This window comes from Sprattus sprattus (assembly GCF_963457725.1).
Source record: "Sprattus sprattus genome assembly, chromosome: 7".
Classification (NCBI taxonomy): Eukaryota; Metazoa; Chordata; class Actinopteri; order Clupeiformes; family Clupeidae; genus Sprattus; species Sprattus sprattus.
Genome location: NC_137926.1, coordinates 12,541,492 through 12,558,530, shown reverse-complemented (window position 1 = coordinate 12,558,530; position 17,039 = coordinate 12,541,492). Strand labels below are relative to the sequence as shown.

Below are 17,039 nucleotides of genomic sequence, written 5' to 3'. Positions count from 1 at the left end.
AAGTTGGTGCACTTTCGTTGGAGCTCATAACCGTCAGTTTGAGGTGAAACAAAATTAATCCACTCACGATTATCAGTATAGATCAGTGGAAATCCGTTGTCCTCTTCTTGAGTGAATGCAGTCAGTGGCTAGTTTAGCTCAGGATTAGCACCTACCTAGTCTGCTCACAACTTCAAGGCAACTTTCCTGCATCAACAGCCTTTAGCTTCTTTAGGTTTGTGTTGCGCATGAATATGTAGTCCCGTTGGGAAACGTGAAATACTCCAATGCAAATGTGTAATACTACTGTGTTAACTTAAAATACTTAAACGTTCTTAGTTAATTCAACATGCCTCAGGTTAGCAATGCAATCTTCCATTTTCGCTGTCAAACTCAAGTAGAGAAGTGAAGAAGAAAATCCAACGTCAGATTATATACCCAACAAGTGCCCTCTCGCTCGCCACCCTTCTTGAATCCGTGGTAGTGCGTGCCTCCCTTGCAATATTTTTCAATGCGTTTTCAGCTCAACTCAAAAGGTTCTACGCTTGCGCACGCATGCGTAACACCCAGTTTGGAGTGATTTCGCAATCCTAGGGGAGGCACTGCCTACCCTGCCCATAGACTGCAATGCATCTGCCTCCCTTGACCGCACGTCCAATGTTCATTGGCTGATCACTGGGAACCGGAAATGCTCAAATTCAGCGATTTTGATAATAAAAATGCTCGAAATGATCGGAATCATGCAGAAATGACACTCGTAACACAGATAACTAGAGAAATATGAATATTTATAATACATAAATATATATGATTATTATACAAAAAAAAAAATATTTTTTTTTAATATTTTTTTTTTTTACTTTTCAAAATGACAGGTGAGGCTCTGCCTCCCCTGCCTCCTATGACTGTACGTCCCTGTTATGCTCTATAAACCATAGAATAGAGCTATCATAAGTAGATTAAGGTCAATTTCCGTACAAAAACAAACTAGGCCTATTTCACTGTCAATGTCACACAATCATGTTCCTTCACAGAAGAAGCCAAATTACTTGTTTTATCATTGTCAGGTGTGGTCGTGGTTAAATTGATGGTGATGCAAGAGTCTTAGGACACAGCTCGGTGATTCTTTTGAATGTACAAGGCCTATCTTCCGCATTAAGTGATTGGTAACATAAGGGGTTTGTCACTGAGGCCACACCACCTATTGTTTTAGATTCAAAGCCTCTAGAGGCAGTCTTAAAGCAAATGTTGCTCTTTGAACATGGCTAAGGTGAAGAATGAGCTAATGAGTGAGCAACGGGTTCGAATAAAGGCCCTTTTTGATGCTGGCTGTAGCTACTGCCGCATAGCCAAGGACTTGACATTCAGTCCAAGCACTGTAAAATACACTTTAGAACGCCATGCCACCAGAACCGAAATGGGAGAGGCTGAAAAAATAAACTCTGTGAAGTGAAGCATCTCAGAATTCTCAGTCTTAAGGACTGAAGAAAGACTTCACGAGAATTGGTGACGAGCTCAACACCACAATGGCTAATGGTTCAATAGTGTTCCCAAGAAATGGGAGAGGCTGAAAAAATAAACTGTGTGAAGTGAAGCATCTCAGAATTCTCAGTCTTAAGGACTGAAGAAAGACTTCACGAGAATTGGTGACGAGATCAACAACACAATGACTAATGGTTCAATAGTGTTCCCAAGAACTGTGCGTCGGAAGCTGTGAGAAAAATAACTTTTTGGCAGAATAGCAGCACAGAAACATTACCGAAAGAGAAAAATAGAGTGAAACACCTGAAATTTTCAAAAGAACACAAGAAATGGACAAAGAAAGATTGGTATAAAGTGTTGTGGACTGATGAGTCCAGGTTTGAATAGTTTGGCAACAAGCGAAGAGTGTATGTTTAACAAAGTGAGGGGGAGAGATATAAAAATGAGTGTCTCTAGCAAACAGTTAGACAAGGAGGGGGTAGAATTATGGTGTGGGGTGCCATTTAATCCTCAGGAACAGATGACTTTGGCGAAATTGATGGCATCATGGATAAGAAAGTATACCATAACATTCTGGTGAGGCATGGAGTACCTTCTGGGAGTGGCGTTAATGGGCCTGGATTTATTTTCCAAGAGGACAAGGACCCTAAACATTCTTGTAACTATTGCCAGTACGACCTGTGGCAGAAGGAATCCTCTGGAACATTGAAAATTATGGACCGGCCCCCTCAAAGTCCGAACCTCAAACCCATCAAGCAAATTTGGGGCGAGTTGGAAATTAAACTGGACAGATCTAGTGTACATTCAAAGGAAAGCCTTTAGCTTGAGTTGCAGAAGGCATCGGATAACATTAGTGTTGAAGTTCTCAAGAAATATATTGACTCTATATTGACTCGAGTTAAAAGTGGATAAAAACAGTAGGAATCACTTCATCTGATATTTGTTGTGCTCAGAACAACCATCTGCATGTTTCATTTACATTATGAAATTAAATAATGTTTCGGAGACAAAAAAAAGGTCAATATTCTCAGATCTGTAAGGTGTTCTAATAATTTTGGCCACCACTGTATATTATAGGAATTGTACTGTATCAAGATATTTTATTGCATTACATAGACACTAGCTTTCTAAGGAACCCTTATTCTTGTTAGAATAGCACAAACAATCTCACCGCTACCTGCCCTGTGATTCTTGAGTTTTTATTGGGGTGGTGAATATATTTGCTTGTTAGTACAAAATCCAACTACATCGACATACAGCTGTTATAAGAAGGCAAATGTTTAAATTTAATGTGAGCAATCCTAGGTTATAGTGCTCCTCATGATTCCCTCCACCCACCCCCATCTCCTTTCTTGGAATATGCCCAATCTGTGATCTATTCACGGGTCCTGGAGTAGATAAGGAGCTTTGAGGGCCTTATCCCAATGCTGATCCTCTCCTGGGATACCCTTTGGAGACACGCAGTACCCCGCCACCCTTTGCCTGTAATATACTTTTGTCTAGCAGCGCCGTAAGCCTTTCTTGCCTTTAAATCTCACTGTGAAAATGGACCTCTAAAGGTGAAACTGACCATGATCATGGTCAGGTGCATTTGTTGGTCACACTTTATTTGGACGGACCCTTATAGACTATCTACAGATGCTCAGATTCTTAACAAATTATAAGTTGAAACTCTGTTAACTACAATTAATGGTTAAGGTTAGGGTTATGGATTTGGTAAGTTATGGTGATGTTCAGTGAACAATTACAAAGACTGAACTTGAATTTCATCAAGTCTCTGTATGTGGACTATCCAAATAAAGTGTTACATATTCGTTCATGTAAGTTGGAAGTCCTTCATTTTTCATTTAGACGTTGGGTTGGGAGGGAAGAAAAAAAACAAGAATGGTATGATATCACCATTTAATTACAATTTTGGTGTCATGATTCCATTAGCTCAAGATTCCTAAATATTTATTGTTCTGATGAAATCTGTCTATCACATACAAAAGTAATTTATGTACCACAGTACAGTTTTACTCTTCTTTAATAATCTTTTTTATTAGGAAAGACACACTACAGCTCTACACCAGGAATTTATAAACTAAAAATAAAGAAAACCTATTATATTAAAATGAAATTTAAATTATTAAAATAAAAGAGGTGCAGAGCTTCTCATTTTAATTCCAATGTCCTCAAAAGTGAACTGGATATCTGCATCCCCTTGGCTTTCTGGTATCTGCATGATTCTGTGTTTTCACAGAGAATATATACTGTATATTGGCCAAATTACAACCAGATTGATATACATTATACAATAGTTAGTCATATCTTTGAAAAGAAAAAAACACAATTACACATTTTAATTAATATTTATGATAGAGAAAAATCCTGACAGAGTATGACAAAATATGACTGGAGCCTTTTTCATTTCAAACATTGTCATCCATTTTATGTGTTATCCCTCAAAATATTTTTCAGAAGTTACAAGTAGTAATAAAGGGCTAGTTTTGAAATCCAGATGTGAGGAATAATTATGCACATTTTTAAAAAGCCTATTCCACTATTTTCAGATAGACTATAACACTGGGCCCAGGCATTTATTTCAGGGTTAATGGCACATCCAAGTAGCTGATGCATAGGTTAGAGCGCAGAGATAATGATTCATAGTAAAAAGGTTTTCACAGAGTTAACATCTTTGTTTACAACCTTAAGGGTAAAAACGAGTTAATTTCTTAATGGAAATATTTAATGGTATTTGATGGTATCAAAAATCATCAAAAGTCAGATGAAGTGAATGACAGTCATTATTTTTTCGGAAGGAGTGTAGAGTAGTTGTACTGCCTCATGAGCAGCACATTGCATATCCATTTACAGAGGCTACTTTCTGGTGTTGTCTGTGTATTTGGGTGTTGTAGTCATAGTATTGGGTTTCACACAAAACTTCAAGTTTGGCCACAAAAGTTGAACCACAATGACTTAGTTTCCCCTAAAATTCAAGGTTTTAGTGTGGCCTCACAACACACTCGCAGGACATTGTCTGCCATATACCTCTTGCACAGCTTGCTCAGGTGCACAAAAGCGACGTAACCAAAGCCCTCCAGGCTGCGATCACTAGTAGGGCACTGAAATGCAAGCAGGCCTGGCTTGGTCTCCATTTCTTCCATAATATGCTGACCCTCATTTGGATCCAGTATGGTCAGCTTGAAGGTGCCTTGGAGGGGCCAGGCCACCTGATTGTCAAAAGCCCCACGCATGGCGTGCACAAACAAGGCGAGGAAGTCAGGGCTGCGCGTGGCAGTGGGCGGCTGCAGCTGCAGCCTCAGGCATAGCTTGTAGCCGGGCCGGCCTGTGTAGAAGCCAGGACTGTACAGGACCACAGGCTGACTGGCTCTGTGGCTTTTGAGGTGCTCTGGAAAGCCTTCCACGTGCCACGTGAAGATACAGTCGCACTGCTGGGCCTTCAGCTCCTGCACAGCATCCTCCAGAGCAGCTGTCTGTCTGTGCAAGTCCTGGACCTGCACTGCCTGGCCGTGGGACTGGATGCTCAGCTCACGGAGCCGTTGGTCCTGCCTCACCAGGCGACCCTCCAGCTGTTGCACAGTCTCACGCAAGTGTCGCAACTCCAAGAGGTTCATCGTGCCTCTCGAGCTAGTATCCATTTCAGACGTGGTAGCAGAACTCCTTGCGGCCACACTCATGGAGTCAACTAAGGATGGATCTCCATACAAGCTCTGGTGCCTGAGAAAGGCAGCCATGGAATTCAAGTGCAAGTGGGTAAATTCTTGCATGTGTTGAGCAAGGCAGCTGTGTGACATCTGTAGACAAAGCAACCGAAAATATGTTCATGGGATAGATGACCTCGTATAGTTTCCTAGATAACAGTCTTTTAAACCAATTAAACCATAAACATTTTGGCTTGCAATTTCTTCAGGTTGTCAAACTGATGGGCCTCCCTAATTAACAGTATTTTTTTTATTTTAAGTGACAAACATTGAGAAGTGCTTTTCATGTAGCTTAACAGCAAAGACATTAGTAAAAATTAAGGGTCAAAGTGAACAGACCTTTTCCTCCTCACATCCAAAGGAACTGAAAGGGCAGGTGACAAGAACTTCAGAACAGTCTGTGTCACAGTGAGAAGCCAACTGAAATGAAGTTTGTCATGATATGTCACCTTTCAAATACGTCACAATCTCTGTGTCTTAAAATGATAAATGTGTATAATTTAATCTTGCATCCTACATATAGCAGTAACATGTGTTTTTGTCTTGTATAACATAATGGTATAATAATATAAATATATTGATTCCTTAATTGATCGATGCTGAGAGGTTGAATACACTTTGTCCATATTATGTGGGTGTCTATGATCCCATGTCACACAAATACATTAATTCAACTAAACATAGAACATAGGTAGATTACATTAGAGAGTAATCATAACTTCCTGGCTGATGCCAATACAAACGTGCATGGTAAACACTACTGGAATGCAAACTAGAAGAACAACCTGGAAACATACTAGCTACATATAGAAATGTTTTCAAGAGTTAACTTGTGTGTGGTACTATATCAGTGTCCCATGATTTTAGTTACTGTTTAGTTGAATTAGTAGACTCACATGGTCACGAATAAGCTCTGCACTACAGAACCAACACACCACACTAGCGGAAGTGCAAAGCTCATCATGAAACTACAAAGCAACACAGGATGTTGTTATAAAAGGAGGTTTTAACTTCATGGACATGACTCAAATTAAGGATGCCCTAGTGTCAATTCCTCTTTTGAAAGTTTGTGGCCAATTAATCTGATGGAACTTAATGACACCCAGCTACAAGAACAGGCTGACCTCAAATGACTGTACACTGTACCGCATTACTGTTGGTTGTGACCCACCTGTTTCTCCTCACAGATGTACATCTCCATTCAGGCAGGGCAGAGGACTAAGCGGCGTGGGCAATGTTGGCCTGTGTGCTCCTCCAGCTGGCTCTTTTGCAATGCAGCCTGGCACAGCGGGCACTGTTCTGAGAACTGGAATTGCGCCAAATGAGACCGGTTGGGAAGATGAATTCTTCAGTTTGTGAAAAACCTCTTTTGTCTGGCCATCTGACTTTTTCTCCAAATGATTATGTTGTACGTTTAAAAACTTTTCAAAAACAATGGGAACTCTTAAAAAGTATGACCTCACTTTTTAGTACATTTATTTTTTGACACAACGCACATCTAAATATCGGAGCCCCATCTTCTGGTGACAACCGGTATTGCTGCAGGCCACAGTAAGTGACAGGATCTCACGATTCGCGAAGTTATTTCTGAAGAGTTGGTCCGGTGTCAGTAGCCTACCTCATTGTCAACTGGACATTTGGCTTACTTTTACTGCAACAGTTTATCTGTAAAGAGTACGAGATATGAACACACTTTTCTTTTAAGAACCCTGTGAATTAATCCTAAATTCAACAAAGTGTCTGTAGTAGCCTACACTTGACCTGGGATTTTTTTAATCTCTGCCAGGCACAGGTAGTTCAAATCCTGTATCTTCTTCTTTTATATTACAAAACTGCTCGCCCATGACTGAAAAATTAATCATAAGTTAGCCCAGTACTAAAACAGTAGGCCTGCCCATAACAATTAGGTTATAAAGTAGAGGTTTATCAAAAAACAATTTTGAAACTAGGGTAACATTATAGACAAGCTACTTCTAGATGAATAGGCGATTGGTCGATGTGATTAATAGGCATACCGCCTGAAATATTTGATCTTAATTGAAGGTAGCGTAAGTGGCTAGATAATGAACTTTTCAGCCTACTACATTTATAACAACACATGTTTTACACCCAATCTGATTTACCCGAAAATCTAATATACTTACTTCAGGCAGCTATTCTTGCGAACACAATTTTCTCAAACTACTTTTTAAACTTCCTCAACATGTATAAATGTTCAACATGATCTACAGAACAATGGTAAAATGTAGCCTAACTTCCCATTTCTGTTTTTTTTTTTTTTTTTTTTTTAACTGTACGCTTTGCTGCCAGATCAGCATCCAGTCAGGAGGCCTAGACAAGACCAACATTTTTACGCTAGCAACAACACTATTAAGTAAAAAGTACACACAGGTGTCAACCACATGCCGTGCTTGTAGGATAGCTAACAAGTTAATTTGACAGACAGCAATAAATGACGCAGTCTACATGTAGGCTAGTAAAAAGTGGGCTGGGGGCATTAAAGCGGTTCCCTAGATTAGAATCCCAGAAGTGACGCCTGCGTACATGATGAATTGTTTGCGCATGCTCTGTCCACATTAATCGTCGTCGTGGGCTTGTAGCTAGTAGCATCAACAGCGTCGAAGCAGTGGGATATCATCTCGCAGGTTTCTAGCATTTTCCATTCCCTTCCCCCTTCCCGGTTTGTATTTCAGACAGGAGATAATTTGACTGGATTTGCTATATTAGGTTCAAAGGAAACTCTGAAAACGTATACATCTCATTATCTTGCTATCACCAGCTAAGGTTAACGATATACAAACGCGGTCACACGCTGATGGCGGTCACGGTAGAGGAGCTGTATCGAAACTATGGGATCCTTGCAGACGCCAAGGATAACTTGAGTCCGGTAAGTTTGTTCAGAGAATTGTATTTATTTGTGAGAGGTACGTTTGCAATAAGGTGGGAAACAAACATAGACAGCTTATCTAGTAAACAATCGAACATTGGTAAGCAAGCTATCCTAGCTAGGATACCAATGATAACGTTACAGCATGGCAGAAAAGCCGCCGCTAGCAATAGCAAACGTTACATTAGCCTAAAATGGGTTGTGTTAGCTATGTCAATTCCTAACTAGACAGCGCATACTATAGCTGTTCGACTAATCATAGGGGGTTACACACTTTCTTACGTTATCTCACGTTACATTTAACCTAACTCAACCCGACAACATTTAGCATGAACTGATAAACAATTTGTATTTTAAACCGAATTGGTCAACAGCTAATTGCTACACTGTTATTTAGGTAGTAGCATGTATTATCATTAGCTAGCCAGGCAACTAGCCAATCAATCAGTTGAAGTTTACCTCATACGCTTAGTTTTTGTCACCTATTTGGCTTTCTTTTTTGGAGAGTACCTACGTGATATTGTATCATTTTGCAACTGCACACTTGGAAGTGATTGTGAACTTAATTGGACGTAATTGGACTGGAGTGAGACGTTTGTTTACCTTTTTAATTTTTTAAGTGAAAAGCTGCTTTGGTGTCCCAAACTGCTGCTCTTTAGATAACTTTTCGTGTTAAATTTCAAATGTTAAGTATGTATAGCTATGCTCTTTTTCACATAGCACAAAGATGCATACCAAGTGATCCTGGATGGGGTGAAGGGGGGCCCAAAGGAGAAACGCCTGGCTGCCCAGTTCATCCCGAAATTCTTCAGCAGTTTCCCCGAGCTGGCTGATGCTGCCATCAACGCACAGCTTGACTTATGTGAAGATGAAGATGTCTCAGTAAGAATTTCAACATAAATGTGAAACTAGTAGTGTCGGATGGTTTTCTGGGATTCAGGGTTGCGATGCCCTAAAGCTTGCTTGTTGTTCATATACTGACCTACTCTTTGTAGATCCGGAGGCAGGCAATAAAGGAACTCCCTAGATTTGCTGCAGGAGAGAACCTTCCTAGAGTGGCAGATATCCTGACACAGCTTCTGCAAACAGGTATGGGATTCATCAGATGACACGGTGATGTGTATACAAGACAGGCTAGGTTTGCACTGTGTAATTTCTTCTAGTTTAATGCTCTGACAGAATCAAGTTAACTGTTAAGAGAGATGCTTCAGGTTTAGTGAGTTTTGAACCTGGCTGTTGAAAACACACAATCTGTTTAAATTAAGACAATATCTGATTGCAACCATGTTGTACAATGTGGCATGCAATTTCTTCATAAAGCGGCAGTCCTTGCATAGTGAATATGAATCGACTGTCTACAGGGATGCTGAAACCTGTAGCTGTTATCGAAACTAATATTGGGTGATTTGTTACTAACTGAATTTTTCATTTTATGCTTCCCCCCCCCCCCCCCCCCCCCCTAGATGATTCCGCTGAGTTTAACCAAGTCAATACAGCGTTGATCTCCATATTTAAGATTGATGCCAAAGGTATTCTTCTTTGTGTTTTAACAATGCGTCACTGTTGGTTTAAAGGTCAAATTGATAACTCATGATATTTTGGGATAAACCTAATGCTGGTTTTTTACCAGATGCTGCATTTAGGACTCAGAAGTAACAGTTACATGATCAACTGTCTGGTGTTTAAGGTGAAAAGAATATGTATCCATCCATCCTAATGCTTTTTTCTGTGGCTTAAGGTACTCTGGGAGGTTTGTTCAGCCAAATACTGCATGGAGAGGACATTGTGCGGGAGCGGGCTATTAAGTTTATTGCCGGCAAACTCAAGACAATGCCTGAAGATGTCATGACAAAAGAGGTTGAAGACCACGTGTATGCAGAAACCAAGAAAGTGAGTTTGTCAACACATCACTGTTGTTGATGAAAGGGGTTTCATTGTTGTGGTTGTTGATGAAAGGGGTTTCATTGTTGTGATTGTTGATGGGCATTTGAAATGAAGGGATAAGAGATGTATTTGCAGTGAAGAGAAACTGACTGCCACAGCCTGTGCTGCTGCCTTGCCTTTCATCATTGAACTCTGACCCCATCATTGCTGTGGCTCAGGTTCTGGAGGACGTGACTGGAGAGGAGTTTGTGCTGCTGATGCGCATTCTGTCTGGGCTAAAGAATCTGCAGACGGTGAGCGGGCGACAGCAGCTGGTCGAGCTGGTGGTGGAGCAGGCGTTCCTGGAGCAGGCGCTGAACCCCGCCGACAACGACGCCGTAGACCGCCTGCTGCAGTGCACACGCCAGGCCCTGCCCCTGTTCTCCGTGAGTTCCTCTCAGTTTCGGGGATGCTAAATTCCCCTATTTCTAACACTGGTCTGACTACAGGTTAGCTTCTCAGGCTCTGAATCGCGTTACTCAGTCGAAGTCATTTCTACCTCTTGGTCTTGATAATGGAAGTAACATGGCAGGCAGGCTAAATACATGGTACATGTCATTATCTACAGCACTGTTCGGTCAAATTTCAATATATATTTCGATACAAAACACTGCCTGCTTAAATGAACACATTATGTGTGGATGTTTAATTACCATAAAATTCAGATTGGATGATAATTTATGCTATTTAGGAGGAACCATTGTATGTTTGCTCATGCAAGTCACTGCTGTCCCTGCCATGTTGTGAATAACCTCCTGTTAATGTTTTCTTTTTCTATTTTCTCTTGATCATGAATTTTTAATGATGTCGAACATACAGTGGCATAAAAGCAGTCTTTTAGATTTTCACTATTACCAGGGAACTACCAATTACAACATACAGTTTGAAATGAACAAAATGGTTAGCAGGTATATGCTGTAGAAATTGTGCAATTGTAACAGTGTGTAATGACTATCTGTTGACCTAATTTCAAAGTAAACAAATGCATATGATGAAATATCTCTTAGTTATGTACAGCTGAACATTGTTACATAATTCTATTTGCTCTTTTCTTTATTTTTGCTTTTAGAAAAATGTCCATTCCACACGATTTGTGACTTATTTTTGTGACCACGTCCTGCCAAATCTCAGCACATTGACTAGCCCGGTGCCGGAACAGGATATCCAACTTGAGGTCAGTGCTTTTGTCATATTGGTCACTTTTACATGGAATGTGCATAGGGTTATTTTTTGACAGTCACTTCACAGAAAAGTACATGCATTATAAACCCCTTGGAAAAATGTCCTGGAGGTACTTGAATCTAAAAAAAAAAAAAACCTATTCTCCTTTCCAAAAGTGTTTCTATCTGTGTTTGCATCATTCGTACAGGTGTGGCTGTGGGGCTGCCGCACAGCACATTGATAGGCTGGCCAGTGTGTGTGTAAAATAATGGACTAAAAAGACGAATTATGTCGTTCAAAGCAACTTTGGTCAGCCGGTCAGCACAACATCAACATGGGGATGGTTTGCCAAGATTAATTGCATGGGGTGTATAAGTCCCTTAAATGATCAGACCACCGCAAAAGCACCCACTGAACCAGTTTTACCTGAAGACACTATCAGGCTTTTGGCTTTTTTAAATTTAAGTCGGTAATGTTGACTCACGACTGGAAGATGCCCCTCAATCATCCTTTTGCTTTGTTTCATCCCAGATTCAGTTAGTTCAGCAAGTTCCATAACTAACATCAAAGTGTTGTTAACAAACCATGTTGATGGACACATAAGTGTTGCAAGAAGTTTCTAAGCACAGCATAGTGTCTGGTGTATTGATCGACTTCTTCTACAAAGAGTTCCTTTGAGCAACCTGTTTCACTGACCTTTTGTAAGTCTATGAACAGAGGTGTCTCTGTGCCTGCTTTGGAAATGGCTTATCAAGCGGCCCTGTGTGGAGCAGCTTATGAACTGTTAATTGAAAGGTGTTGCCTAACTTCCATCCAGTGTGGGGTGATGTATGATTCTAGGGGAATCCAGATAAGTAATGTATTGCTTTGAAAAGCAAAGTGAAATTGTGTTAAAAGCTAACAAAATGTTGTTTGGAGAACATACTCAACCAGTTGTTGCAAAACACAAATTTGTGAAATTGCTTTCCCGTGTTTTGGGATATATATTGAGTTTCGACCGGTTCTGTTTTTATCTATGTTATTGACCAAAGCCTTTGCATAGACAGAACATAAGGGGGTACAGGCATTAAGAAACATGGGTTCATTATTGATTTAATTAAAAATGTAAATAATTAAAACGTTATTGATATAAATTGTAGTGATCCAGTTTGCATGACCGAAGGGTAGATTTAAATGCCTCAATCTCTGTACTCTATTTCTGTTCAGGTTTTGAAGTTGTTGGCAGAGATGAGTCCGTTTTGTGGAGATATGGAGAAGCTGGAAAGCAACCTCAAGATGTTGTTCGAGAAACTCCTGGTAATATTTCCAGCCTTCAGTATTTAAAAGTATATGATGATGATAATAATAATCTTTATTTGTATAGCACCTTTCATGCAAAACAATGCGGCTCAAAGTGCTTAAAATTACATGTTCAGCAGTGCGAAAAGAGCTCAAAAGACATCAGCTAGTCAGAGTACAGCACCCAGCCAATCCATTATTGATTTCAGTGTACTTTCAGTGCCTGTCTTCACTCATGATTGTTAACTTGTATATTCCCTCATTGTGTTTTACCTTTTGACCCTGGGAACGCATCTACGCATGCGCAGTGTTTTGAATGTATTCAGTTGTTGACCGGGCGCAATGAGAATGGTAGCTACGGGGTTGTCCTGTTCTGAACGTGAATAAAGTCACTAAAGTTATATGAACGTCGTGTTCATTTGGTTTAACAATGATTGGGTTTAAATGAATGCAATGGTATTGATTGGGTTTAAATGAATGCAATGGTATTGATACGGGGCTTCTCTCTTCCTGCAGGAATACATGCCTCTGCCCCCGGAGGAGGGTGAGAATGGAGAGAACGCCGCCAACGAGGAACCCAAACTGCAGTTCAGCTATGTGGAGTGCCTCCTGTTCAGCTTCCACCAGCTTGGCAAGAAGATGCCAGACTTCCTCATTGACAAAATCGATGCAGACAAGTTGAAAGATTTCAAAATCAGGCAAGTTGATGTTTCTCTTCTTAAGAGCGTATCTTCGTTAAGTTTGAGGTAAAGGTTATTGGTTGCTGTAACAGGAAACATGTCAACTTGAGTGTACAGTCTGTACTTGGTTGTTAACTTCATGATGATGTGTAGGTTGCAGTACTTTGCCAGAGGACTGCAGGTGTACATTCGTCAGCTCAGAGTTGCACTGCAGGGCAAGACGGGAGAGGCGCTAAAAACGGATGAGGTACAATCTTTGACGTTTCTTATCTAGGTTATTTTGGCAATAAGTACAGCCTTAAGTTACAAAGAATTTTTCTCCAATTTGTGAAAATTGATTTTTTTTTTTTAACAGACCTCACAGATAGTTTAACAAGATTTTGGTCTCTGGACTGATGTTTTACGGCCTTTTTCTCTTCTACAGAACAAAATCAAAGTGGTGGCTTTGAAAATTACCAACAACATCAACGTCCTTATCAAGGTATTTCACAAGATCACGCCATTTTACCGTTGACAACATTCATAATGCAAAAAAGAAGAAAAAAAACTCATGGCATTCAACTTGTATTATCTGTAGGATCTCTTCCACAATCCTCCCTCCTACAAGAGCACTGTGACCCTGTCCTGGAAGCCTGTGCAGAAGGAGGCTGCTGCAGTCGGGTATGTTTTGCTTGTTGATTTCATCTTGCCGATTGTACTTCACATAAGTCAACATGAGGCCCTTTCCCATTGTGGGCACTTCTTGAGTTCCTTGAGGGTACTTCCATAGCAAAACTTTAGGGCCTACTCTGGGGTTCCAAGACCCAAGCTGTAAGGTCCTCTTTGCGGAGATCTAAGCTTGTTAGGGCAACATAAGGCAAGTGGAAGCAACAAGTAGTAGTAGTAGTAATAATAATACATTACATTTACATAGTGCTTTTCAAAGTTCTCAAAGATGCTTAAGTGCCATTTTGAATCATCAAGCCGTAGAGTAGAATGTTAGAAACATACCTAGAAAGTAAATATAGCTCTATAAACTGTGAATTGACCGTCAAAGAAGTGGGGGTGACCGTATGAACTGTTGGTGGGAAAGAGCCTGTGGTCTTCAATGAAACTGTAACCATAGAGATTTGAACCCATGAGATGTTTGGGATTTTGAGACAACCCTCTGTTCTGTAGTCAGAAACGGCCGTCTGGGGAGGATGATGGCCCTGGCGCCGCCATGAAGAAGCTCCAGTCAACGCTTCCTAGAAGAGACGCCCGGCAGATCTACAATCCCCCTAGTGGCAAATACAGTGGTACCATCGGCAACTTCCCAAACGGTGAGGACTGGTTTGCAGGTTTTCCCGTTTCAGTGTAAAAGTGTTACGACGAACACAAATGCTTCAATGACGCATGCCTTTTTCTCACCCTTGACCCCAGACAATGGCATGACCGATTCTAAAGTGTTTCTTGGTTTGTTTGTTTACAGAACAGCGCGGTGGTTTCCGAGGAGGTAGGGGCCGAGGCTTTGGTGGCAGGGGCAACCGGAGCCGAGGCAGGATCTACTGAGCGGTGAAGGACTGTCTGTTACCACACATGGACACATACACACGAACTGAGGCATAAGAAGACCATTGCTGCACTGAGCTTGTTTTATCACCTCAGTGCCATTGTGTAGTCAACAGCGCGATTTTAAGTCCTATTTTTGTTCTTTCCGAGAGAATTTTTGGTCCCTTCCAGAGAATGATCCGCATCACATTTTGTTGTAGGTTTTTTTTTTCCTTCTTTGCCTGACCTTTTTGTGGAACAAGGACTGCCAACTTGTACTTTAATATTTTGTGTTTGATGGAGAAAAAAATGATTGTTTTACAAAATGATGACTTACATTGTACCTTTTTTATTTAACCTTTTAATTTTTTGTAGAGATCCATGTTTGATGTAGAGAAACCTGTTGCAAGTTTGTAAAATCCTGATAATGTTTTTCATCTGAATTTTTATCATAAACTTGTCTTTGAAGTCAATGTTGCTGTCCTTGATAAGATTTGTAACATGTCCTTATATCTAGATTTGGAGGTAGTTTTCATCTAGGTTCTACGTACGGAATACAGTAGGAGGGAGTCTCATATTTCAAATATCACGTTGTAATTTCAAATTCTAGCTAAACTAAACAAATGTTTTTTGTGCTTCTTTACTGGACAACCACATCTGAAGGTGGAAAACACATAGTTTTTAACCCAATGATCCTGTCCAGTCTATACATATTATCTGTCCATTTCCAGCCTTACTTGCTTTTGTTTACCTCTTCCTTTCCTGATCTGGCAGTTTTGGTCAGTTTGGGATAATCATGGATGATTTCCACTTTATTGTCTGTGGGAAAACACCCATCTCATGGATATTGTGCTTGAAAGTATGGTGGCGTTATTGTAAAGATGTTGTCGAGGTTTAAATTGTAATGAACGCGTCCTCCCCACCCAATAGCGGCAGATCACCCCAACTCACTCCGAAAACTAATAAATCCATACTGCATGAATATTTAATTTTATTGAGAAGTCACAAAATACAAAAATAACTCCCAGCTATGTTCCCAGCACTTTTCTAACTAACGTCAAGTCATATTTCTCGCATAACATACTCATCACAACCTAGTACTAAACTATGCATTTCAGTGGCCCTATTAATCTCCAAACACTTGTGTGAAAAGTGTGAGTTCAAAACACTGTCAGCCCCGGAATTGAAAAGCATAGGGTCCCAAGGTATTTGTGTTTTTTTTGTGGACAAACGGCATTTCGTAATAAAGTAATAACTGTTGTAGCACAAAATGCGTTCTGTATATAAAATAAGGTATGTTACACTTGGAAATGTGTCTTTCGTAATGACTTTTTGACCTCAAGGCACCCTCTGAAGTGAAGAAAAATATAAACGACAAATGAAATGTAAATTTACAAACGCTCACTCTGTGCATGGAGTCTACCACAAGAGAACTGTCTCAAATCAGATGATCAGGTAGGCCTATGTAGGGTGTAAGCTTAAACGCAAATAATAAAAGCTACTATGATTTGTCATGATTATATTATTTTGATTAAAACAATATGTTTGCAAGACCTATGGTGGCTGACATGGCCTAATTGGAGGATAAGCAAACTTAGTTAAAAGGTCACAATTGAATAGTTTTTGAATATTCCATTCCTGCTGATCAAATACAGAATGCAAATATATGAGAGCATGTGACTGTGACTGACAGCTTTAAATGATTCCGAAGGGCAAACAGAGACTTTCCCAACTGCAGGTTATAGTTGACTCCGAAGTTCGTTTTATGCTAAGGAAGAGTTACAGAAGGTGTTACAAGTGTTTGCATAACCTTATCTAAACAAAATCATCCGAGGTGTAAATGAAGCGAATACTGTGACTGTAATAGCCTACTCGTATGGCTTAATTTCATTATTTTCATTTTGAATACGTGTACGGTATGAAACGTATTCAAATACAAATACAACATTTCCTGCTCTGTTATAGGGAGGAAGTAATGAAGTCCTAGCGCTGGGCGAAATGAATGGGTTTCTCCATAGAGACGTTTTTAGATCAAATATAGGCTTTATCTCGGGCCATAGCGAAAAGTTAGTGGAATCGGTTCCATTCCAAGGTGATGAGGAACGAGCACTAGGCTACAATGAATATGTCGCTTAGATGACGTCACCAGTTTGCTCGCCTCACCGAGCGGATCAAAATACCGATTTGTATTGCTGTATCGCTGGCTGAATATATTTTATAACAACAGAAAATGCATACCGCGATGATGAGCATTATGTGTCAGGGCATGTGGATCAGTGCCGCTACTCACAGGAAGAGCGGACAGGTGGCGTTTGGTCTAACACGAAGGACAAGGCATATGCTACGGTGAGCAGGGCACGTGACTTGAGTTGTAGTCTGTTTATGAACGAAATTAACAATTTCAAACACTTTGCGAGAAGGCCACGTATTGCTTGA

At 40.3% G+C, this 17,039-nt stretch overlaps 1 protein-coding gene and 1 pseudogene across 3 annotated transcripts; one reads left to right on the top strand and one right to left on the bottom strand.

Moving 5' to 3' along the window:
• Positions 1-4,436: 4,436 nt before the first annotated feature.
• LOC308368464 (TNF receptor-associated factor 6-like) lies at positions 4,437-7,803 on the bottom strand (annotated as a pseudogene). The gene is made up of 4 exons: positions 7,710-7,803; positions 6,662-6,806; positions 6,062-6,133; positions 4,437-5,258 (listed from the first exon to the last, which is right to left on the bottom strand). The product of its transcript is annotated as a TNF receptor-associated factor 6-like (transcript).
• On the top strand, positions 7,749-15,076 carry api5 (apoptosis inhibitor 5). 2 transcript variants are annotated; one of them, XM_080842827.1, is made up of 15 exons: positions 7,749-7,810; positions 7,945-8,052; positions 8,773-8,934; positions 9,048-9,141; positions 9,516-9,581; positions 9,791-9,942; positions 10,155-10,361; positions 11,045-11,149; positions 12,343-12,432; positions 12,931-13,112; positions 13,248-13,341; positions 13,519-13,575; positions 13,672-13,754; positions 14,253-14,395; positions 14,545-15,076. In XM_080842827.1, exons 2-15 carry the CDS (start codon positions 7,981-7,983, stop codon positions 14,622-14,624), a joined length of 1,587 nt encoding a protein of 528 aa, XP_080698953.1. In that variant the 5' UTR covers positions 7,749-7,810; positions 7,945-7,980; the 3' UTR covers positions 14,625-15,076. The 2 variants fall into 2 exon arrangements, with proteins under 2 accessions (XP_080698953.1, XP_080698954.1); XM_080842828.1 differs by having other exon boundaries at positions 7,759-7,845.
• The last annotated feature ends 1,963 nt before the right edge of the window (positions 15,077-17,039 follow it).